Source organism: Schistocerca nitens, chromosome 9 (genome assembly GCF_023898315.1).
Source record: "Schistocerca nitens isolate TAMUIC-IGC-003100 chromosome 9, iqSchNite1.1, whole genome shotgun sequence".
Taxonomy (NCBI): domain Eukaryota; kingdom Metazoa; phylum Arthropoda; class Insecta; order Orthoptera; family Acrididae; genus Schistocerca; species Schistocerca nitens.
In genome coordinates this window covers 19,194,405-19,221,328 of record NC_064622.1, presented here as the reverse complement: position 1 = coordinate 19,221,328, position 26,924 = coordinate 19,194,405, and the positions used below count along the sequence as shown (strand labels likewise).

Genomic DNA, 26,924 nt, shown 5'->3' with positions numbered 1-26,924 from the left:
TGTCTTGAAGGGTGGATATAAGATGAACATCAACAAAAGCAAAACGAGGATAATGGAATGTAGTCGAATTAAGTCGGGTGATGCTGAGGGAATTAGATTAGGAAATGAGACACATAAAGTAGTAAATGAGTTTTGCTATTTGGGGAGCAAAATAACTGATGATGGTCGAAGTAGAGAGGATATAAAATGTAAACTGGTAATGGCAAGGAAAGCGTTTCTGAAGAAGAAAAATTTGTTCACATCGAGTATAGATTTAAATGTCAGGAAGTCGTTTCTGAAAGTATTTGTATGGAGTGTAGCCATGTATGGAAGTGAAACATGGACAAGAAGAGGATAGAAGCTTTCGAAATGTGGTGCTACAGAAAAATGCTGAAGATTAGATGGGTAGATCACATAACTAATGAGAAGGTATTGAATAGAATTGGGGAGAAGTGGAGCTTGTGGCCCAACTTTACTAGAAGAAGGGATCGGTTGGTAGGACATGTTCTGAGACATCGAGGGATCACCAATTTAGTATTGGAGGGCAGCGTGGAGGGTAAAAATCGTAGAGGGAGACCAAGAGATGAATTCGCTAAGCAGATTCAGAAGGATGTAGGCTGCAGTAGGTACTGGGAGATGAAGAAGCTTGCACAGGATAGAGTAGCATGGAGAGCTGAATCAAACTAGTCTCAGGACTGAAGACCACAACAACAACAACAACAACAACTACAGTTGCTAGGACGACTGTCTTCATCTTCTCCGTGGTTGCATTTCGCTCTGTGTTCTGCCGAGGATATGTTAATTTTCAGCATGTTTGGTTTGTCAAGACCCCTGCAGGTCTCCCTCCTCACGTCTTCAGAGGTACCAAGAGAAGCCCCCAAATTGCTTCCTGGATGCTGCTGCTAATCTCTCATTTGCGTAATGTGTTTGGATGTGGCACAAGATTTAATTGTTTTGACAGCATGGATGTTGTCACCTCGTCCAGTTCCTTTCTAGTCAAAATGATGATGGTCCTCAAATTCTTGGTGTCGATATTCTGCATGTTTGTCCCCAGAAGTCAGAGAACTTGTTGTGCTGTCCCAAGGTAGTTCTGTGCTTGCGGAGTTCACTGTTTACCATCTACGCACTTCCATGTGCCGGAGGAGAGACTGGATGTGAGTTAAAGGTGGCATGTGAGTAGAGTATGTCCAGTTCAAGCCTTGTGATGAAGATCAACATTAAAACCATTTTCTGGTCATGGGCTGAAATAAAGAAAGAAATGCTTGTCTCAATGAAAGATGAAAGACAAACTAGGACTATGGACACCTAGAGTCTACAGCATCAGTTGCAAATGTGGTGATCAGTATATCAGCCAGGAACAACTGTGTATTTTGCAGTGCTGTTCACAACATATAAGAAGTGTTCTCCCTGTCCAAATGGACAGATCTGCAGTGGCAGAGCATGGCCTCAATGAAGGTCATATGTTTGATTTTGAACAGACATAGGTGGTGTGCTCGATGAATGGGTTCTGAGACTCAGTCTTCAAAAAGACTGGAGATATGGATCCATGATTATCTTGTCAACTGGGATAGCGGTTTTCAACTGAGCAGTGCATGTGACGTAGCAATAGCAAGAATATAACAAGAACACTCTGATGGAAAGTGGCAAAGGCAATGGATGGAACAAACAGGCAGCAGCAGGGTATAATGCCAGTAGTCTCCAACATGCCAGTAGTCCCCCACCACCTGTGATTCTCCCCTCCCCCCCCCCCCCCCCCACCCATCACCATCCCTAACGCCCCTTCTGGAAGTGCACGATTGTCCTAGCTGTTGCAGACGAGACAGAGGAGCTGGACACAAATCAACACTTTACCGGAAAATAATGAGTGAGAAACTTGTAGAAGCATTGCTGCAGAATGACACCTTGTCTCGGCCGATAACCCTAGAAGTCTTCATCATTGAAATTCTCTTAAGATGGCCCGCATTCCTACTAAATTTTTCTCAATGAAACTGATTACTTTCAAGCAATTAAATATATATATATATATATATATATATATATATATATATATATATATATATATATATATATATATATATATATATATTTTTAAACTAGACCTCATGTTTGTCAATTTAATACCTCATTTGTCCATGTTGCACTCTTCTTTTGCTATGAAAATTGAGACAAAAATAACTTCTAGGGAGTCTTGCCTTCACTCTGCTCAAACATTTGACCAAAAATACACAGGCTGCACCTAAACTCACCAACAGCACCTGGGGAGCAGTGGAGCATGAGAAGTAAAATCATTGGCAACAATCAGACGGTTGAGAGGTACAATAGGGTGCACATTGTTCAAAAACTGGCTACTACTAACAGCCTCTTCCTTCCCCAATGCTGCTGCTTATACCTTGGTTGAAGAAGGGGCCACTACTTGAGCAGGAGAAGCAAGGCACACGGTACTAGGTGTGTCTTGCTATCAGTGAGAGGCAGTGCCCGAAGCTATTCCTCATAAGTGTAGGGATAGCCTTCCAGCCATTTTCCATATATAACTTTTCTGAAGGAACAGTGCTGGACCTGGCAATGACTCATCAGCAGCTATTAGACAACATTCATGATTTCTGTGAGAGATTATCCCAGTAATGTTTTGAATATATGACACTCAGTTAAATAATTATACTTTCCATCACAGTTAGGTACCTCTTCTCTCATCCTCATGGAACAGCACTTGGGTCCTCGTATCTACACTGGCATATTCAGTGCAATATTTCTTATATTTTCTACATAAGACATTTCCTTTCAGGAGCTTTCACTACATACTGTATAAGTTCCTGGATTCTTCCCACACCTCACCCTAAAAGTGTTGCATATTGTTATATGTTTTTCACAGATTTTGTTTGAGATTTTTCTTGCCTTGAAAAATCACTGCAGTTTTAATCAGATATATTTGACCGTGCTATACTAATGAAGATCTAAGAAATTCTTTTTAAATGATGTTAACTGCATATACATTCATAGTTAATTGGGTAAGTAATTGCATGTGTAATGTTTCATTACCATGGTTTCTTCCCAGAAAGTACAAATGCCGCATCAACAATGATTGCTGGTAGAAACTGGAACAGGACAAGACATATGATGTACACAATACAGTTTCGATGAATGGCTCCACTGGGGTACCACAGCATCTTTGGGGAGGGAAACTGTGTGTACAGATCTTGTCCAATCTTTACAAGTTCATTCCATGTCACTGGCATATCTGAACTTGTTGTACAGTTGTATACTGGCATTTTACACCACCTGGAACAGCAGAAAAATAGATTCATGCTAATTTTTGATTTCATAATTTAGTGAAGATAACATTTATATAAATAAAAATGAAAAAGGCAACTACTCACTAAAATTAATTGATGGGTGGCACATAGAAATATCCAGTAACATAGACAAATTGCACTAGCTTTTGATCAGTGCACTCTTTTTATAGTCTAACAAGCCAAGTACCTCACCTCAAACAGTTAAAATTGAATAAAACGATTTGAAAATATGTTGATGTGACTGTTCTTCAAACTGTTAAGATCATTTATCTGTAAAGTTCTGCATATATGTAATCACATTATCCAAATATTGGCCACAAACTGTTACATTCCTCTGCATTTTAATCACTTCATTAACACTCCATACTTGCACTTGGATGATGAAGAAGGAAAGAACGTACATCTCTGCAGCAACTTCTGCCATGGGAAATATGGCACTACATGTGTTGACCTATATTGATTCAAGGAAATTTTTAGTGTCTTGCCACATAATACCACATTTATGACCGCAGCAAATTTGCTGGCCATAACTGTTTGTTAGACAGCCTTGTTTCTTTTCCAACTTGTACTTCTGTAGTCTGTAAAATGTAAACTTTTAGGACTGTGAAATGTCACAATTAACAAAATTTTCTGGGTTATTGTGCTATGTTTGGATGGATTTTTCATTAAAATCCAATGTTTCATACCCATCCACTGAGGACATTTTCAAGGGGGATTGTAACTGCTCTGGACATCTGATTCACATCCTGGCTCACTACTGACTGCAGCAAAACTTCATTGGTGCATGCTCACTGACAGTGGTGTGGCATCACATGCTTTGCATGCCCGTGTGCAATTGGCCATTGTTGGTTGCCATCTCTTAATGGCTCGTACACATCTAATTCAGCATCAGGAACCAGATGTCATTCAATTTCATGCTCTCCTCCTTCCTAATGGAATTCCTAGGGTATTTAACAATCTCTATGGCATCTCTGTACAGCCTTTCACAGTATCTGCTTGAGGCTGCTAGTGCTTGAGTCCTATCAAAATGAGTGTGGTGTTCTCCTGGCAACACAGCATGTTCTGCAACAGCTGATCTGTCAATCTCTCCCTTCCTACAGCTGTTCTGAATCTTTGAATTAATCCCATTGAGATGCTTGTGAAAACAATCTAGTTCTTCTCTGCCAAGCCTGCACAAAACAGGCGTATCATCTATGTTGCAGAACCATATGTTCAGTTTTTTGTTGGCAATTTACAAAGTCTCCTCTTCGAATTTTTCCATAACGAAATTTTTTGTAACTGAGATTAAAGGGCACCCCATAGCCACACCATCCATCTGTTCATAAACCTCATCATTCCATTTGAAATAGTCATGAGGCAATATTCAGTTTACCACAGAGGATGAGGCAGGCAGAAGATTAAATTTTCTTCATGTGCTAGTTTTCAAAAAAGAAATGGTAGCTAAGGCCACACATTTTACCAAAAAACCCATGCACACAGACCATTATGCAATCTGGGATTCAAACCACCAGTCCGCAGCTTGTGGTCTAGTGGTTAGCATTGCTGCCTCTGTATCATGGAGTCCCGGGTTCGATTCCCGGCCGGGTCAGGGATTTTCTTCACCCCAGGACTGGGTGTTTGTGTTGTCCTCATCATCTCATCTTTATTCGGGTGGTGCCAAGACAGGTAATGGAAAGATTTGAAAATTGTATGGGCGCTGATGACCATGATGTTGAGCACCCCACAAACCAACATCCTCCTCCTTCTCGAACCACTGCCGACAGCAATAACAAGGCATCATACAAATGTTGTCAGATAGAGCAAGAAACATTTGCAAACAAGAGCTGCTTGATCATCATCATCATCATCATCATCATCATCATCTTGGACAGTTTCCAGCCTCTGGCCAGGTTTGTATGGAACATAGGCCTCTCCATCGTCTTCTGTCTTGGCACCATCTCTCCGTCTTCACCTTGGTCCAGTCTTTTCCTTTCTTCTGGTCGCATTCCTCTACTCCTTTCAGCCATCTGACTCTCGGTCTTCCTCTTGGTCTCTTTCCTTCCAGTTTCATCTCGTGCATCCTTCTGGGTATCCTCTTCTCCTCCATTCTCTTAATGTGTCCATACCATCTCAGCCTTGATTTCTCTATCTCCTCCTGTAATGGTTCCACCATCATTAACTCTCTGATCCTCTAATTTCTTAACCTGTCTATCTTTGTCACTCCAGTAGTGTTTCTCAAGAATTTCATCTCACTAGCTTGTACTTTGCTTTTCTTTCTTTCTTCCTTTCATAACCCAGGTTTCTGATGCATATGTCAGAATCGGGACATAGTATGTCCGGTATATAACCTTTTTACTGATTTGGGGTACATCCTTGCTCCATATCAGGCTTCTGACACACTTCCGAAATGCTTCTGCTTTTCTTCCTCACTCTTTTATTTCTCTGTCATTTTTTTCCATCTTCCTGCATCAGGCTTCCTAAGTACTTGAAACTCTTCACTCTCAATTTCCCCACCAATTGTTATTCCAGTTGTTCCTCTCTCCTTCTTTCTTGTTGTGATAATCATCTCACTCTTACTTATACTAAATTTCATCCCATATTCTTGTACTGTTCATTCCCATACGTCCAACTGCTCTTGTACTTCCTCTTCCTTATTCCCCCAAATCATCAGATCATCTGCAAACACCATAGATTTCATCTTACTTTCACCAATTACTTGTGCTACTGTTCTCATTATGTCATCCATCACTACAATGAAGAGTAATGGTGAAAGTACACTTCCCTGCCTCAAGCCATTCTTCTGTTCAGTCCAAGCTGATCTCTCTCCTCCCACTTTCACACAACTCACTCATCCATGGTACATTTCCGTTATCCTCCAAATAATCTGTTTTGCTACTCCTCTGTTCTCCAGGGATTCCCACACTTTGCTTCTACGTACACTATCATATGCTTTTTCATTGTCCAGGAAGGTCATTAGTAAATCTATTCCATATTCATAGTGCTGTTCCTGCAGTTGTCTTACAGCAAAAATTAGATCCACCGTGGACCTTCCTGTTCTGAAGACATGTTGCTCTTCTCTCATTCTTCCTTCTAATTCTGCCCAAATTCGTGCTTCCAAAATTTTCCCAAAAATCTTTGCACAATGACTCAATGCTATCCCCTGATAGTTCTTGCACTCTTTTCTGTTTCCCTTCTTAAGATTGGGACAGTTATTCCCTTCTCCCAGTCTTCTTGGATCATATTCTGTCTCCACACAATTTTCATTACTCGATATAGCCGTTGTGTCCCTGTAAAAGCAATATCGACTGTAAGTAGTTTGTACTGTGTAATTATGTGTATGTAACTGTGAAGTGGTTGTTCTTTACTAATGAAGGTCATTGTATTGTCAGAGAGAAAGTGGAAGTTTGTAATATATGTATTATGGAAACTAAAATAATGTTTAAAAATAAAGAAACTTTATAAAATATGTATGTTCACAAAGGGAAATTGTACTTTGAAAACTGGTTCATGCTTAGGGATCTTTTATTGTATAGTACAAAAGGTGTAGAGAACCCCCTCCACTACAGAAGTGGCCTGGCATACATTAAAAGGTGGTTTTGGTGGTCGATCTTGGTGGCTACTGGGTGAGCACGCTATGCAGTCTGTGGCTAGCCACTGTACGGTTAACATCGAGGGTGCCAAGTGAGAAATTATAAAGAGCATTCAACATCAAATGTGTGAGACCAGACTTGCTTGCCACTGCTATTGCGCCACTGCTCCGCCAACTTCAGAACTCAGATATGTATCATAGTATGAACCAGTATGTTTGTGTGACTGTTTTTCAATAATAATTCCAGTGATATAAACATGTGTTTGAACCTTAAAATTATCCTGATCATGAAACCAATGCAGAGTCCCATCCTAAATGTGCGGAAACTGAGTATCCTGTTTCTAACTAATTAATGGTTTGTTTCTGTACTAAATGTGCTAAAGTTCAGTGCCAAAGTGTGTAGTGTTACCATAAAAATACCTGCTTCACAGATAATGAATAGGGCACACAAATAGAACCTATATGAAAAGTAATTTTGCTTTGATTATTACCATGAACTAATTTCTGAAGTTATTGGACTTGATATTTGAATTACTTGCTTTAAAGTGTGAACATATAAATTATTTCAAGTGGCATTAGAAATCAATATTGGCAAATTGCAGTTTGTTTCTGAAGTAGTTACAGAATTTACCTGTAAAGACAGTTTCAGTTTATGGGTCCCCACTATATTCTTTTCTATTATAAGAAAGATAAACTAAATATTGCCTTTGCTAAAGAAATCTGAAGCATTTCTATAAAATTGTGAGTATAGAAAGCGTCTGTGTAATGTCATTTAACTTTATTTGTGGTGTCTGTATGTCAGTTAAACCAGGACGCTGGTCATGCCCAATTTTAGTCTCGTGAAGTCTTTAGTAACATCTTATTGCTGAGTTAGCTATTGATTGCAATGTAACTATTATGACTATGAGTGAAATAACTCTTAAAATTCCTATGATTGCTGATTTGTGTAAATAGTAACTACTGCTACCCACTACTCAGTTCGTCCGGTAGTCATGTGTATTCATTGCACTATTCATAAGGAGTATTAATGAAAGTCAATTTAGTAGCTCATATTAAGTTTTCTTGAAACATAATGTTTCAAATTATGATGCCTAATTACACTGGTGACCATTTATTATTTCATTTGTATGGATGTCGATACTAGTATTACCTCCAAAGTAAAGTCTTTCAGTTTTCCATTAATTGCCACTTATATGAAATTAATGTTTGAATACCCTCTGTCCATTAGGTATTCACAAGGTCAAATAAACAACTAAAATTCCTCCCAGAGGGTAATGCTCATGTGGTTTAGTGTTTTGCAACTCTTGTGTTATATCCCCACCTCTCCTGCTGCTCTCACCATCTCTACACTTAGCTCATCCAGACCTGGTGACTTCCCTCCCCTAATCTTGCCCAATGCCTCTTCCACTTCTCCCTATGTAAGATCTTTTTCTATTTGCTGTTCCTCCTCTTTTTTCTCCTCGGCTTGTTCCTCCGCATCCAGGTCTCCATTCGGTTTCAGGAGTTCTTCAAAATACTCCTTCCACAAATTCTTGGGTTCCTCCTTATTCTCTACATCTTGTCCACTTTAGTCCACCATTCAAGCATAATCTGTCGTATTGTTCTTCCTCTTACTTTTAATCATCCCATATAACACCTGTTTTGAACCTTCAGTATCCTCCTCCATCATTCTGGTTCGCTGTTCTTTTCACTTTCTTCTTTCCTCCGCCACCACTCTTTTGCTTCTTTCTTTCTTCCTTGCCTGATACTCTTCTCTTGTCTCTACTGTTCTCTTCTGGAACCAACCCCGAAGGCTCTATTGTTCTTCTGTGCTATATCCTTTGTTTTATCATTCCACCAGGGTGTTTGTTTCCATCTCTTTTTGTTGCTTGTCCTCTCACATACTTGCTTTGCTTGATGTGGAATTAAAACACAATCACAAATGCATTGCTTAAGAATGATTATTCATCCATTCATCCACTGTTATAAAAACAGAATTAAGAATGCTGCGCAAAAATCATAATGATGCACAAGCACATGTGAAATCCAAAGTTTTCCTGCCTCTCATTAAGGATGTTCCTGACAGCACAGGAAAAATCTTGACGAAATGGAACATTGCGTTAATCTACCAGACCACCTGGAAGATGCAGAATAACCTAAAATTGGCCAAGGATGCTCTCAAATTGCTGGAGTAAGCAGGAATTTATAGGAGTCATGTAGTCATGTGGAAGTATATGTGGGTACTACAAACAGAATAGTCAAAAAACAGCTAGAAGAGCACTGTAGGAGGGAAGAGATTGACAGATCGGCTGTTGTGGAACATGCTTTGCAGTCCGGAGACCACCACATTCATTTTAATAGGACTCAAGTACTGGCAGCCACAAGCAGATATCATGAAAGGCTGTACAGAGAGGCCATAGAGATTGCTGAACACACCAGGAGTTTCAATAGGAATGAGGAGGGCATGAAATTGAATGATCTCTGGTTCCCAGTGATGTAGAAGATGTGTACAAGTCTTCCACCATGGGGCGATAGCATCAGTAAACGATGACAGCCGACAATGGCCAACTGTGCCCAGGTATTCAAAGCATGTGACATCACACCACTGCGAGGGAGCATGCGTAAATGTGACTGACTGCCTGGGCCACCCATGGTCAAATACCTGTTGTCATCAGGAGGAGGACCAAGCCCTTTTTAGGTTAAATCATGACAACAACAGTAATATGAAATCCTCATGAATTTACAGATTTTGCAATGACAGTTTCTCTGCTACTACAGCAAAGTTGCAAAACAAAACCTTTTAAAACACATGCAGCAGCCACAGTGAGTTATACAACAAGTGCAATGATGTTTTCCCACAACAGAGAATGAAGTCAGAAAGACAATACAGAAGAAAAAGAAGTTAGCAGGCATAGATGGGATTCCAGTTTCTTTTCTGAAGGCACGCACAGACAATGTACACACCCCATTAACAAACATAGAAAATGACTCATTTATTGCAGGTGGTGTTTTGGAGTACCTATAGCATGCATGAGATATGTCCTAACTAAAGAAACGTAATGCAGAGAGTATAGAACACTATGAGCTAGTTTTACTACAGCCAATGCACTAAAAAATTATTCAGTCAAATATGAAAGGTATACTAATGAGTTAACTGGATAAATACAACATTTTTAACAAAACACAGTTTGCTTTCCAAAATTAAAGTACAATATTGGCCATTAAAGAGTTTGCAAAAGCAGTACTTGAAGCTCTTAAGGCATATTCTCAGACTTGTCCAAGCCTTTTGGCAATGCTGATCATAAAATACTACTGAAAAAACTAGAGGCATTAAGAATGAGGAGTAACAAATTAGTTGTCCCAGTCTTACCTGTAAAATAAGATTCAGAAGGAGAGAAACACTGTCCAGCAACATTAATGTGACCACCTTTCAGAAAACTGAATAAGCACCTTTTGCAATGTGGACCTCTGCGAGACATGCAGGAGGAGAGTCAGTGAGAGTCTGGAAGTTATCAACAACAGTGCAGAGTCATGCTGACTCCAGTGCCGGGCCCAGCTGCACAAAGTTTCTTGGATGAAGATCCATGGCATGAACAGCCTAATTGAGGGGGTCTCATAGATTCTTGACTGGGTTTAAATCCGTGAGTTTGTTGGCCAGGAGAGTACAGTAAACTTATGTTGGGGGTTTTCGAATCACACAAGTACCCTGTGAGCTGTGTGATATGTTGCATTGTCCTGCTTTTAGAAGCCATCATGCTGAGAAAAGATGAACATACCCTGAAATGAGGTCCAGTCTGTCTGACATTTAGCACACCACACCTCAAATAGTTTTACATCATCCTCCCAATCTCCACAATATCCTTGTCAGTTCCTATATTCCTGCACCCATTACCCTATCCTATGGCTTCTAGCCCCGCGACCATCCCAGCTGTAAGACTTGCCCTATGCACCCTTCTGCCACCAACTACATCAGCCCTGTAACTATTAAAAGATACACTATCAAAGGGAGAGAGATAAGCAGCAGTACACCACCAGTAACACGACAAGCAGAAAATATATACGTGAAAATCAAGGATGACAAAGAATGAGAACTGGTGGATCATGACAGGCAAGGTCACATCAGACCAGTACACGTACAGGAAAAGAAAGACTCCACAGTACAGTATAAGAGTATTAATGTACCTTCACCCATGATGCACACGATTTCAGAGATTGCACGTCCATACAGTTCACAGGCCCACTTATAGATGTAACCTTGGTTGGCTCCCTGGTGCACTCTGATGAGCCACCAAAGAAACAGTATTGTATAAGTGACCCAAAACAAGTACTCAGCCTATTCTTTAAACTGTGTTACTGTTGTCGAGTCAATGTGTTCAGTGCTAGGTGCAACCTGTACTTCATTGTATTTATGTGTTGCTGTATAAAGTACTGTGTTCCATAAATCCTGTTTGTTCTCGCTACAGCAAACTTGGCAGTGAAGGAGAGTTATGTTTTCTCCACGTGTCAGTGTCAGTGCTAAGTCACCCGACAAACATCTCCACGGATGAAATACTCCAACATACACTTAAGTGACAAAGAAACTGGTATAGGCATGTGTATTCAAATACAGAGATACCTAGACAAGCAGAACGTGGCACTGCAGTCTGCAATGCCTACATAAGAAAATGAGTGCATGGTGCAGTTGTTACATTGGTTACTGCTGCTGAAATGGCAGGCTATCAAGATTTAAGTGAGTTTGAATGTCATGTTATAGTCAGTAAATAAGCGATGGGACAGAGCATCTCTGAGGTAGTGATGAAGTGGGTATTTTCCCGTATGACCATTTCGTGAGTGTATCGTGAATATCAGGAATCCAGTAAAACATCAAATTTCCAAGATTGCTTTGGCTGGAAAAAGATCCTGCAGGAATGGGAACACCAATGACTGAAGAGAATCATTCAACATGGCAGAAGTGCAACCCTTCCACAAATTGCTGCAGATTTCAATGCTGGGCCATCAACAAGTGTCAGTGTGTGAACCATTCAATGAAACATCACTGATATGGGCTTTTGGAGCCAAAGGCCCACACATGTACCCTTGATGGCTGCATGATACAAAGCTTTAAGCCTCACCTGGGCCCGTCAACACTGACATTGGACTGTTAGTGACTGGAAACTTGGTGCCTGGTCAGACAAGTCTTGTTTCGAATTGTATTGAGCATATGGACGTGTACAGGTATGGAGACAACCTCATGAATCCATGGCTCCTTCATGTCAGCAGGGGACTGTTTGAGCTAATGGAGGCTCGGTAATAGCGTGGGGAATGTGCAGTTGGAGTGATATGGGACCCCTGATATGTCTAGATGTGACTAACAGGTGACACATTTGTAAGTGTCCTCTCTGATCACCTGCATCCATTTGTGTGCACTGTGCATCCCGACAGACTTGGGCAATTCCAGCAGGATAATGTGACACCCCACACATCCAGCATTGCTACAGAGTGGCTCCAGGAACACCCTTCCAAGTTTAAACACTTCTATTGTCCACCAAACTCCTCAGACATGAACATTATTGAGCATATCTGGGATGCCTTGCAACATGCTGTTCAGAAGAGACCTCGACCCCCTCATACTCTTACAGATTTATGGACAGCCCTGCAGGATTCATGGTGTCAATTCCCTCCAGCACTACTTCAGACATTATTGCAGTCCATGCCATGCTGTGTTGTGGCACTTCTGCATGCTTGCAGGGCCCTACACAATATTAGGAAGGTGTACCAGTCTCTTTGGCTCTTTAGTGTATCATTGCCCAGCATCAAGCTTTCACGGAACAACAGCAGGCTCTTGCAACCGCTCTCAATCAACTGGTTTCTGGATGTTCACTGCAGACTACTCTCCTGTCACGGCAACTTTCACCCTTTCCAGCATGTGATAAATTGGCTGAAGATTGGGCTCCCACGAGACACAGTTGTATGAACATTTCCAGGATTTTCATCTGGGTGATGCAAGCCTGTGTAGGGCTTTCTTCTTTCCTGGCTTTCACTGCAACTTGCACCTTTGAAAGTACCAGCAAGCTTATCATTTGATGAAAAGTGCAAGCTTCTCTCAGGCTATTACTGTGACAGAATGCACATAATTGCAATGCATGTAGAATTTTATTATTGTCAGAAACACCCAAACCAATCTTAAGAAGCCTGTCTGCAGAATTACATGGGTTGAGCCATCATTGTAAATTGATCACTAGTAGAGTCCTACGCTGGTCACATGGTGCATAATGTTATTTTCTGGCCCCAGACAGGGAAGTCCATGAAAAAGTGCTTTAATGTGAGTACCTGATGCTTTCAGATGTGCTCAATATAGCACAGTGCTTTGAAGTGTCACGGGCATTGGCAATCAGATTCTGTGAGGGTGGGAGGGGGGGGGGGGGTGTATCAGAAGTTGTTCAGTCAATCACTGTTAGGCATGCTCCAAGTGTTCAGGATGACAGGGAAGCCATTGCCACAGTACAACCTTCGACTCAGAGTCACACGGGGCACTGACAGATAGGCCGTGGCAGCAACAGGCCTTTCACAACAGCAGCTGTGTGCCCCCCTTCCATCTTGACCATGCTGCTTCATCCAACACAAGCTTGCTGTGTGCCCTAAGCATTGGGCTGTTTGCAACACGTGTCTAAAGAAAGGCCACATTGCATTGGTGTGTAACTCCTCTTTAAACTTGTTGGACACAGTAGTACTGAGGGACATAAACTGCATCTCTACAGTGACTGTCTCCTTGAACAAATTTTTTATTGACTTGTGTATGTTTAATAAACCCCTAAAAATGCAAGTAGACACAGAAGCTGCAGTGACTTGAGTAAACACACAAATGTAAGGGGATGTGGGTCCCCCTCACCTCACACATATTTCATAGAAGTTGGCTAGCTATAATAAACAGCAGATTTCTATCCTAGGTCAGTTCTCTGCACCTGTATTACATATCTGTTATTCACACTCTCACCTTCCTTGTTGTGGATCATTTCCGCACTGCAGACCTGTTCTGGTTAGATGTGTATAACACATTTGGTTTCACCATTGCCAATGAAGTAAATTTAGTGTCAGATCAAGTTCCATATCAGCAACTGGAGTCCTTCTGCTCTGAGTTTTTGTCTCCATTTTCCCCAGATCTTGGGTGGCTACTGATTTTCATGCCCACATTACTGTGAAAGGGTCCGTCCACCCTCTTCCCCACACCCCCCACCCCCTCCCCACCCTCCAGGAGCCTATTTCTTCCAGTAGAATGGACTACACCATTGGTCATCATTAAAAATCTGAGTGTAATCTTTGCCTCTGTGAGACTTCACTGTCACATTTAATGTACAGTCTGTGATAGATAGCCGGCCGCGGTGGCCGAGCGGTTCTAGGCGCTTCAGTCCGGAACCACACGACTGCTACGGTCGCAGGTTCGAATCCTGCCTCGGGCATGGATGTGTGTGATTTCCTTAGGTTAATTAGGTTTAAGTAGTTCTAATTTCTAGGGGACTGATGACCTCAGATGTTAAGTCCCATAGTGCTCAGAGCCAGTTTGCATTTTTTTCTGTGATAGATACGTACCCTTTGCCCTGCCCTGACAAGTTGCTCGCAAAATTATCAGGTGGCCAGTACTTTCCGAAGACTGATTTGTCAGAAGCATAACTCCAGCTCCCCTTATATGAGGCCCCTAGACACTTTCTCATTGTCAATACACCTTTTAGCTTTTACCAATATCAGTGCTTGGTCTTTTGGTGTCTCTAGTGTTTCTGCAATTTTTCAACATTTGAGAACAGCTGACAGCCTCTGCGCCCAGCTGCATCAATTACCTCGACACTATCATTGTTTCAGACTCTTCTACCGAAGACCACCTTAGCAACCTCTGATTATTGTTTTCTGTTTCGCAGTCTGCAGGTCTCAAGTACAGTGTTGCCAAGTCTCACTTTTTTCAGCCATCAATTGAGGTTCCTCACACAGAGGTCAAGCCATTGCATCACCATGTTGCGGCAATTGCAGTATTGCCATGGCTGACCCCCATTGAGGAACTGCAGGCATTTCTAGGTAAAGTTGCGTACTACTGTAAGTTTTTACTGGACACATCCACTGTTGCTCAGCCACTGCAAGCACTTTTGCATAAAAATGTGCCTTTTTTTTTTGGTTCCCAGCTTGTGATCGAGTATTTACCTTGCTTAAATCTGTGTCTGTCCACTTTTCAGTTGTGTCAGCATTTTGTGTTGGCTACTGATGCCTCTCAGCCTGGTCTTGGCAGAGTGTTGGCACACAAATAAGTGGACAGATCTGAACCACCTGTTGCTTATACTTTTAAGCCTTTAACTCCTGCTCAGCAGCAGTATTCTCAGATTGAGAAAGAGGCTTTAGTAATTAAGTTCATTCTCAAGAAATTTCACTTCTTCTTGTATGGTTTTAAGTTCCATTTAATCACAGATCACAAGCCACTGGTTGCTCTTTTTAATCCTTCTGCTCCCATACCGGACAAGCATGTGCGTCATTGCAGCACTGGGCTTACTTCCTCTCTTGTTATCGTTTTCAGATTCATTACCGGCTGATGGCCCGACAAGACAATGCCGATGCCTTATCTTGCCTTCTGATCAGGCCGGACCTGGCGTCTGATCAGAATTATCTGCTTTGTTTCTATTTAGACATTGAGAACCAGAATGCGGTCGATGGTTTTCCCTTCATTAGTGCCACGATAGCATCAACTGTCATCACAGATCCTATACTTGGTTGGTCCTCTCTTTTGTGCTGCACAGTTGACCAGAAAAACCCTGGCTCATATGTAATTACTTCTTCCTCCGGCACTGCCTTTCTGTGTTTGACAGGGTTCTTTTGTTAACTACGGAGGATGCTGCTCCCAGGGTTTTGCTTCTTGCTTCCGTGTGCTGTAATGTACTACAGCTTCTGCATGTCAGTCACTGGAAGATGTCTCACACCAAAGCATTGGTCTGCCAGCATCTGTATTGGCCAGGCATAGATGAGACATTATGCAGCTTATCACCACTTGCACTCACTGTGCTCAGCAACAGGTGGCCCCACAGGTGTCTGTATCCCCCTGGCTGATGCTGCAGCACCCATGGGAGTGTCTACATGTTGATTTTGCTGGGCCCTTCCTAAATAAGTATCGGCTCATTGTGCTAGACACCTATTCCACATTTCCCCATGTGCGCATTGTCCATCCACAATCCACGGCAGTCACTATTTCGGGCCTGTCTTAGATTTTTGCAATTGAGGGACTTCTGTATAGTGTGGTTACCAATAATGGCCCCCAGTTTGTTTCTTGAGAATTCGCATAATTTTTTCAGGATAGTGGTGTTTCTCATCTCGCGGCTCCCCGTTTCATACTCAGGCTAATGGTGAGGCCTAACACATTGTTCGCACATTTAAAACTCAGATCTGGAAGTATGTATCTGACAGGTCCACAGAAGCTACTTTAGTCCATTTATTGAGTTTATACCATTTCACTCCAGTGGGAGATGAGAGCCCCGTGAAGCTGCTACATAGACACCAACTGTGGACCCTCCTTCACATGCTGCATCCTATGCTGCGTCTGCCAGAATTGCCAAATCTGCGAAGATTCCGGCTGGGGGTGCTTGTCTGGGCTTGGGGTTTTGGCTGCCAGCCAAATTGGATTTTTGCCACCATCAAGTGTCAGGGCCAGCACCTGTGCATCGTCCATACTCTCGATGGATGGATGACGTGTGACTTAAACCAGCTGTGCTGCACACAGCAGAGTCTTTTCCGGAGGGCCCATTGCCTTCCCTGTCCCCATTGCTTCCGATGCCTGTTCCTGTGTCAGAGAAGGTCTGCATTGCACTGCAGAGGGCTGCTGCCTGGTAGATCACTATCTGCGGTTCCTGCCTCCACTCCCATTCCCACATTGTCATTGCCAGAGCAGCCCCCGTACACCTGATGCCGCAACCACTCCCGTCTCTGTTGCCGGGTCCTGTGTGACCGTCGTCTCTGATGCCCCCGATGATGCCTGCAGTGCTGACTGCTGACCTCAACGAGGACATCACTATGGAGATGCTGACCCCAATCCTGCTTTATGTCCACTCACAAAAGGGGGACACAGTGTGCCAACCTGTCCCCTCATCACTTCTGCCCCTACTTACCGGCAATTGCCCGCCATGTGCTGCAGCAGCCAGCATCGTCGTGTGATGAAGTGGACATCAGTGCCATCGTTGGTGGTGTCCGTGACTTTAAATCTCATTGCCTTGAGAAATCAGTGCTTTTTTTTTATGGTACCAGTGCTTTTTCGTTTACATTGCTGTCTAGTGCTGATAGTTTTTTTCTGTGCCATGCATTTTTCTGTACCATGCACTTTTTCTGTACCACATATTTTCAGTGCCTAGTTTTTTTTATGTATGTATGTGGTTTTCAACTCCCTAGAAAGGAGGAGTGATGTACCTTCACTCGTGATGTATGTGATTTCACAGATCACACATGTGTACAGTTCACAGGCGTGCTTATAGAGGTCACCTGGGTCAGCCCCTTGGTGCACTCTGGTGAGACGCCAAGAAAAGAGTATTATTTAAGCGATCACAATGAGTGCTCAGCTTATTTTGTAGCCTGTATTACTGTTGTCCAGTCAACATCTTCATTGCTATGGACAGTCTGTACTGCATTGTATCTTATGTGTTGCTCTATAAAGTACTATGTTCCATAAATCGTGTTTGTTCTTCCTGTAGCATGTATCACAACAGCTAACTGAAGAGCTGCCTTTTGAAGTATAATTGACATGGCTGCAAGACTGTTCTGCAATTTGTAAGCCAGCTAGATAAGAAGTTGATTTCATCCAACATGACGCTCCTAACAGTTTCAAGGTAGCACTTACCAGTCCCTACTCAAAAGAACTGGATGGCCAATGGCCTTGCCACAGTGGTAACACCAGTTCCCATCATATCACCAAAGTTAAGCACTGTTGGGCTCGGTTAGCACTTTACTGGCAAGTGAAGTGCGCTCAGGCCTTGTGAAGCCAATTGAGGAGCTACTTGATGGGGAAATAGTGGCTCTGGTCACAAAAACTGACAACGGATGGGAGAGTGGTGTGCTGACCATACCCTTCTCCATTCCATATCTGCATCCAGTGATGCCTGTGGGCTTAGGGGGGGGGGGGGGATGACGATCAGTCAGTACTGTTGAGCCTTCGAGGCCTGTTCAGATGGAGTTAGTTAAAAGAAATGGATGCTCATGAGTACAACAAAACTTGGAAGGTCAGCTCTCAATCCAACAGCCAGCAAGTTATTGTTTCAAGTGTGTTTTAATGGTCTTGTCTGACACAAATGGTAAGATTACAAGGTACAAAGTGTGACTTTGTGTGAGAAGCTTCAAACAGGAATACAGGGTCAATTGCAATGAGACCTTCTTTTTGCAGTCATATGGTACGATTCACTCCACAAACAAAGAACTGGAAGTGATACAGTTCACTTTTCATACTGAATTTCTACATGGACACCTTGAGGAAGAAATATATATAGAAGTACCTGAAGTGCTGGTGATTGACACAAAGAATTCTGTGGTCTATAAGCTTGAGAAACTGCCACACAACCTAGAGAAAGCTAGAAGTTTCTAGAGCCAGGTTGTACAGACTTGCTGGTATAGCAGGCCGCAAACCTCTCACAGACTATGCAAGGGAAAAAAAAATGGTCTAGCTGTATGCAAACTGCCACATCTCACTCTGTAACTTGTGCTAAATTGGTCCAGCTATATGCAGACTGCCACATCTCACTCTGTAATTTGTGCTTCCTACCTGTTCCTGTTTGATCCATTCTAGGTTTAATTTGAGACCTTCTCAGAGTAGGGACAGTGAATGTTCACAATGAGGTCTATGAGACAAAAACAAAAATGTTTATATGCAATAAAATGATTTGCATAAGATTTTTGAATATTGTTATTGACCTATGAGCATAAAGTAAATGCTTTCAGGTCCACAAAAACACACAAAATTGTTGGTTACCTTCAGCTCCAAAAGTTCATCACTCTACTAAAGAGGCTGATGAAGCTCACTGATTTGGGGTATGTACTGTAGGATACATGAAACACTGATGTCAGAATAATGTTGTTCCCTGCAGGCACACATGTAACTTCTTGGCATGACTGCGTATTTGCATAAGTTCAAAAATAATGTACCATGAGACAAATTGTTATTATGAATTGGGATGCCCTCACCCCAGTGACAGCTACACTTGCCTGGCTAGTAAGAGTGAAGTTATACAAGGGCTGATGCTTTGCTTTCTGGAGGGAATGAAATATGACTAAAGAAAAACTCTCTTTTACAAGAATGATTGGTGATATGTGGGCACCATCAGATCAGTGGTCTGTGCACCACCTTCTAGATTTTCTTTTGAAGTGTAATTTTGAAGCAAATGACACTGACTTGTGCTTATCCTGTGCCACAATAAGGAGTGAAGTTGCTTCGTTAGAGTTGTTTGTAGATGAGTGACTTACAACCTCAAAGTACAGGAAAATGATTAGTAAAATTGGTTGTCACATCACTAAAAGGATCATTTTATATTAGAATCTGAGATAGTCATTGTTTAGTTGGCATGGAAATTGAGGAGACTGTGCAAGAAAGAAGATGTTAATACATCAATGTGAGTACATGAGAAGAATAATTGAGAAGTTCAGAATGGTCCATGTAAATTGTTTGAGTGTTCCAGCCAATCCTCAATCCTCATGTGAGTTTATTACCCACTAACAAAGTATCTGATGTTGATAGAATACCGTACTGTGGAAAACTTGAATCACTCTGGTTTTTTCTGTTATCATGCAACCAGATATTTTGTTTGCAGTGAAAAGTGTGAGCAAGTTTTTGAATGATGATAATAATGGAAATTAGTAAATGCTAAAGATAATTTTCCATCAATTGATCAAAATAAAAGGTTAATGTATAGAGTACCCCAAGTGTAGCTAGTTGGCAATACTGATGCTGGTTATACAGCTGACCTTATATCACAAGAATTTATTTATTCCTTCGCATTCAAAATTTGGCATTGTGAAAGGGCAAAACCAGTCACTAAAATAGTGGCAATGTTGAAAAAGCTTCATGTGCTTGCATTTAACTTCAGTTCTGTCAACACAAAGCTCCTGCTTTTTGGAGACATGCTCATATTTGTTCTTTGGTTTTGATAATTATATTTTAAAGCAACCATTGTACAGGACACTAGTTCAGTCAAATAAATAAGTGATTTAGTTGAGTCGACCGTCGTAAAGGACACTAATTCAGTCAAATGTTTCATTATAATACTTATGCAGAGAATACATCTGTTTTACAAGTTTCTCTTACTGTATTTCATAAATGGATGCTTTTGATGAATAGAAAATATACACTGTAAAGAGATTCATGATATATGTTTGTGATTTGTGGATTAGTGGACACATTTGTTATCTTAAATTAACTAGGTTTACTAGTACTAACTAATATTGTTCACACATTTTTGTATTAGATATAAGTACAGGTAATCTGTAATTGACTTTATCTTTTAAACCTATGTACTTTAAGCCATTGCCACAAATTTACCAAGTTTGATAGTCAGAGACATCTATTTATAACTACTATCTGGTACAGTTAGTGGAATAAGTCATTTTTACCACATGTCCATGAATAATAAATAATAATGTTAGAGAACATTTTTGCTTTGTTCTTACAGATACCAGGTTTTTCAGAAATAAGTACAGAAGTTTTGTGGGATAATAGGTTGGACATAGGCAATCATTTAAGTAAATGAATATGGGGTTCCTGATGCATATTTACCTCAAAAAGTCATCAGTCTGACTGGCAGTGTGATAACTGGTGGTACATATCTGTAAGTTTAATTCTCTCTCTCTCTCTCTCTCTCTCTCTCTCTCTCTCTCTCTCTCTGTCATCATCTCCATCAAAGAGACACATTAGAGGGAGATTTCCATGCTTGAGGTGATCACAGAGTGTACGTAATCCAATTTTCGAGGAATGAGTACTACAGATGCTCGACAACAGTATTTCAGATAGCATACGCTCCATCGCCCGTGCTGTAGATCCCAGTTCTAGCAGTGTTTGCAGAGCTCTGTGTGATGATCGCTGTCACCCCTACAAGTTGTATAAGATACAGGACCGTCTACCCACAGATTTTCCAATCCAGAATGACTTTGTCATATGGTTTTTGCAGCAAAGAATGCTAACTCCTGACCATGCAACACTGTTCTGTGGACTGACGAACTGACTTTCACGCATAAGTGAGTGTTCAACAGTCGCAACTCTCGTGGATGGTCTTGTGAAAATCATTGAGGTATGGCTGTTCAACTTTTTAAGGCATGATTTTCAGTTAATGTTTGGGCTGGAATTATTCACAAGCAAGTAGTGCAGTCTTACATTCTTCCAAACCACTCTTCCACTGGTTGTGTTTACTGTGTATTTCTAAAACATGTTCTTCCTGATCTTCATGAAGATGTGCCACTTCAAACCAGAAGACAAATGCGCTTCCAGTATGATGGGGCACCATTTCACAAATTGAGTGAGAAGATGCTTGGACAGACAATATCCTTGACACTGAACTGGACATAATAGACCTTTTCACTGGCCTGCAAGATCCTCAGACCTCACACCAGCTGATTTTTATCTTTGGAGCCATGTGAGGGCTCTCGTGTAACAAATTCCTGTAAACACTATGGAAGAACACATAGCTTGAATTGTTGTTGCTGCAGGAGATGTCCGAGATCGAGCCAATGAAACACTACCCAATATCCACCATTCTATGGTTTGATGGCTCGAGTTATGCTGTCAAGTCAGTGGTGCCCACTTTGAGTATTTACTGCAGTAATTACAATATATAGTGCTGTTCACTCCAGGCAAAGCAAATGCACTTTGGTGTTGTCTGTTGCACCAACTATGAGGGAGAGACTCCTTGTTTGTATACTTAAAATGATTACCTGTGCATTTTGACACCATTTTGCACATAAATTCTTTTCTAATTATTGTGACTTAATAATAGGATAGCTTCCAGAGCCATTACCATGTCCAAAAAACGTTTTCTAGTTAGATGACCACATATCATGTTGTTATGCAGACCAATATTTTGGTAATTGCCGCAAATGTTGTGCGTCAGATGGATGTATTAATACTCTATATCCTGTATTTTCCTTTTATTAGCTGAGAGTGGATGATAAAAATAATACTACTCATTACCTTTCATATTCTGGAACCATAAATGTCGTCTGATAAGACAATCGAGCTCTAGCCTTCATATCTCACAGACTGGCTTTTGTGCTTACTTGATCTGTTCAGTTTTACATGCATGTTGTAGACTACTGTTGGTAATGCCTGTCTCTGGTCTAGTTCTCCTTATATATGTGTCTCTCTCATTCTTTCTGTAACTTAGAGGAAGGTAATTGCAGTTTCAGGAATTCAAGATTCACTTTTCATCACACACTTCAGTTGATCATACTATTAACCTCATTCAGTTAAATAAATATTTTATCACAGTATTTTGAATAAGGATAGATACAAAATGGTGTGATGGAAGGCTTATCACTGGAAACAAGTAAATAAGCTACATTCACTGATGAGCCAAAAAATCATTGCCATATGCTTAACAGCATGTGCCAAATAGCATCCCAGACGTTTTTATCAGGTTTAAATAAGGCAAATATGGTAGCCAAGATATTAGAGTGAGTTCACTCTCATGCTCTTCAAACCACTGCAACACAATTGTGGTCTTGTGACACAGACAGTTATCATGCTAAAACATGCTGCCACCAGCTGGGAAGACATGAAGCACAAAGAGATGCAGATGGCCCACCATAATGTTCACATAGTCAATAGCTGTCTAGGTGCCTTCAATTACTACCACAGATGCCCTGGAAGCCCACATGAATGCCCCCACAGCATTATACTTGCTCCCAGTGGACTGTGTCTGTGGCGTGGTGCACATTTTAGCAGGCGTTCACCTGGATGACAGCATAACAGGACACGACCGTGTACCTAATGTAGCAAGGAACTTGAGTAATCATCCCAGGTGACACAATTTTCATTGATTCCTGGTCCAGTCTGAGTCAGCCTGTGCATGCTGCAGTCATAATTGATGATGTCATTGGGTCAACATAGGAAAACGGGAAGTGAAGGAGACTGGGATTTAATCAATGTCCACATCATTAGAGATGGAGCACAAACTTGCACTGTTTCAAGGATGGAGAAGGAAACTGGCCAGGCCCTGCCAAAGGAACAATCCCAGTATCTGACTGGAATGACTGTGGGAACTCAGATGGCTGGATGCTGATTAGAGCCATGGATGCTCCTCCCAGATGCGAGTCCAATTTTCTAACGACAGCAGCAGACAAACAGTCAACCAGGTTGACTGTTTCTGAGATGCCTGCCCATGCACCAAGCCATTATAATCAACATTTGCAAAAATCACTTATGTCAGTGGATTTTCGCATTTACAACCCATATCATCGCTAGAATGATTTCTCATTTGTCTGTGTTCCACATATACATTTTTGTTACCACATCACATGTCCACAATACCACATCCAGTCTTGCACTGGGCAGTGGTAATGATGATGATGATGATGATGATGATGATGATAATAATAATAATGATAATAATAGTAATAACAACCTGACATCATACTTACCAATAAAAAGAAGATATTAACTCAACTAATTGAAATATCCATACCCAATACAACAAATATACAGAAGAAAACGGGAGAAAAAATTGAAAAATACATCCAACTGGCTGAGGAAGTCAAGGACACGTGGCATCAGGATAAAGTTGACATTATACCAATTATACTATCAACTACAGGAGTCATACCACACAATATCCACCAGTACATCAACACAATACAGCTACATCCAAACGTATATATACAACTACAGAAATCTGTAATTATTGATACATGTTCAATTACTCAAAAGTTCCTAAATGCAATGTAACATATACCGTACAGTTAAAAGGAAGTCACGCTTGATCAAGGTCCACGTCACTTTCCATTTTTAACCAAAGATAATGTCTGAGAAAGGAAAGTAATAACCATAACACAGTCTGAAAGAAAGTAAAGAATAACCATTCAAAACTATGTCTTACATTGTTGCCTTTTGCAGTCAACTGATCATTAAATTCGGCAGTGCATGCTATGTGCAATGTCAGAACAATACATACTTGTTGCCAGCTGTGTCCCATGCAGCTGCTATCAGAGAATTGGCAACAAAGTCCACTGGCAGAAGATCAGTATGCATGTTACCATCGCCTCGCAATGACCGCAGGATTCCCGAGGAAGCTCCAATTAATAATCCCATAGGTCCATTATGGGTATCCACCCATCCTGGAAAGGGGTCTTTCAAGGCAGGACAAACTGTTATGAGAAAAGAATGACAAATATTGACAAAGCTTTGTAACATTATAGACACTAATAAACAGAAATACTCTGCACAATCTTAATGAAATGAGCATGCCCACTTCAGAGCTAAATAATGATAGAAAATATTCAGTATTATCATAGATAATAGAAAGGTCCTTAAATTGTAGTGACAGTCTTTTCATTTCTATTTCTTCTGTTCTGTGTCTTTAAAGAGCTCTCAGGTGAATTGTTCTACAGAGCTATAGAGTTATACATATGAGGGCGTGCTGCAAAGTAATACCTCAGAAATTTTTACGTGAAAACTCTTAAACATTTTTGAATAAAACAAACTTAATTAATGTTCTAAGTCTCTATTCTTCATGTCCACATATTTATTACTCAACATAGTCACTCTAGTGATGAACACATTTCTCCAAATGAGAGGCCAGCTTATTGATACTGTCACTGTAGAATGTTTGACTTAGTTGGTCCAACTACAGCCTCATGTCTGCTTGCACCACTCAATCACTATCAAAATGAAGTTGTTAAAGGTGTGGTAAGTTTTCCACAATGGAAACTCCAGGTAGGACTATCAATAACGTAGGGAAAAATAGACTGCTACTTACTATAAACAAGACATGTTAAGTTGCAGATAGGCATCATTAAAGGACACATACATAAAGGTTTTGGCTGGGGCCAAAAGCTTTACACAAGTGTCTTCCTTAATTGTGCCTGTCTGCAACTTAATGTGTCTTCTTTATGGTAAGTAGCAATCTATGTTTTCCCACATTGTTGGTACTCTTTAAGTTCTGGAAAAAGATGAAAACTGGATGGGGCCAAGTTGGGACTGTACGGAAGATGATCGACGACAGTGAACCTGAGGTGTCAGACTGTCGCAGCACTCGTGTGTGGTTTGATGTTGTCATGCTGAAGGAGAGAGTGCTCCATGTGTGGACAAACTCTTAAAAAAAATGGTTCAAATGGCTCTGAGCACTATGGGACTCAACTGCTGAGGTCATAAGTCCCCTAGAACTTAGAACTACTTAAACCTAACTAACCTAAGGACAACACACACATCCATGCCCGAGGCAGGATTCGAACCTGCGACCGTAGCGGTCGCGCGGTTCCAGATTGTAGCGCCAGAACCGCTCGGCCACCAGCGGCCGGCAAACTCTTAAAATGTGTGCTTTTTAGCTTTCTGATGGTCTTGTAGTGCACCAGCATAGCTAGGTTACACACTGCCATATTACACACTACAATTCAGAACCCTCTAGTAGCAAAGAGTTTGCACAGTTTGAAGCCCTCTAGTGACAGATGGTTGCAATTTGAGTTTGCAATTTGAGTCAGCGAAGTGGGAAAGTTGACCGAGTAATATGCTTCAGATGTAATATATCAACCAATCTTGAGAAGAGAATGAAAAATTCAGTCATTACTTTCCAGTACTCTCATAAGCATATACAGTTTCTGATCAACAGTATCCAGACATTCCTTTGTAATGTGTAACTGATGAATAGATACTACGACAGGAGACCAGACAGTACAAAAGGCGGCAAGGTGTATTGTGTTGTCAATAGAGAAGCAGTAATGGGTCTTTTAGGAGAGGTCAGTAGTTTTGAATGTGGAATACTCACTGAACGTCATCTGATTAACAAACCAATCAGGGACATTTCAACCATCCTAAAGCTGTCCAAGTCGATTGTTGCTAGTTGATTGTGAAAGAACAGCCACAGCTAAACCAAGACCATGCAGACATCATGTAGTGCCAGACAGAGATCATCAACCATGGTGGAGGCTGGTTGTAAAAATGGCATGAAATCAGGGCAAGGATTACTTGTGAGTCTCAGAATGTTATCAGCAGTCCGTCCAGCACAATGGTGGTATACAGGTTAAAAAGAATGGAGTGCAATGGTTGGGCAGCTCTTCATAAGCCATACATTTCTGTAGTGACTGCTGGGTGAAACTTGAGGTGGTGTAAAAGAGCAACATCACTGGACAATGGATGACTGGAAACAAATGATTTGGAGTGATGAACCACTGTCACTGTAAATCATTCTGGCAGATTAAAACTGTTTGCTGAACTGAGACTTGAACTCGTGACCTTTGCCTTTCACGGGCAAGTGCTCTACTGACAGATACCCTAGCATGACTCGTGGCCCACCCTCACAGCTTTACTTCCGCCAGTACTTCATTTCTGACTTTCCAAACTCTGCAGAAGCTCTACTGCACACAGTTTTAATCTGCCAGGAAGTTTCCTGTCAACTCACACTCCACTGCAGACTGAAAATTTCATTTTGGAAACATCGCCTAGGCTGTGGCTAAGCTATGCCTCCACAATATCCTTTCTTCCAGGACTGCTAGTCTAGCAAGTTTCGTGGGAGACCACCTGTGATGTACAGAAAGTAGGTGATGAGGTACTGGTGGAAGTAAAACTGTGAGGACAGCTTGTGAGTCGTGATTGGGTGGCTCTGTCAGTGGAGCACTACACCATCTAAGGCAAAGGTCCTGAGTTCGAATCTTAGTCCGACAAGCAGTTTTAAAGTGCCAGGAAGTTTCATATCAGGGTAGATTCCACTGAAAATTTCATTCCAACACTGTCATTATAACTTATCACAATCCAAAGGAAGAGTTTGAATTTGATGAATGCCTGGAGAATGTTATCTGCTGTCACATATAGGACCAACAGTGAAGTAAGGAGGCGAAGGTGCTATGGTATCCAGGGGTTTTTCATGGTCAGGATATGGCCCTTTATTATGCTTAAGAAAATACTAAATGTGGAAGAATCTGAACACATT

The 26,924-nt window shown here is 41.3% G+C and overlaps 1 protein-coding gene across 1 annotated transcript in view; it reads right to left on the bottom strand.

Moving 5' to 3' along the window:
• LOC126203509 (putative fatty acyl-CoA reductase CG5065) overlaps positions 1–26,924 on the bottom strand; it is a 90,118-nt gene that overhangs the window by 30,318 nt on the left and 32,876 nt on the right. The window contains exons 4-5 of the mRNA XM_049937835.1: positions 23,955–24,147; positions 3,016–3,255 (exon numbers count right to left, since the gene is read on the bottom strand). Coding sequence (XP_049793792.1) covers positions 3,016–3,255; positions 23,955–24,147 — 433 coding nt within the window. The remainder of the gene's footprint in view (positions 1–3,015; positions 3,256–23,954; positions 24,148–26,924) is intronic.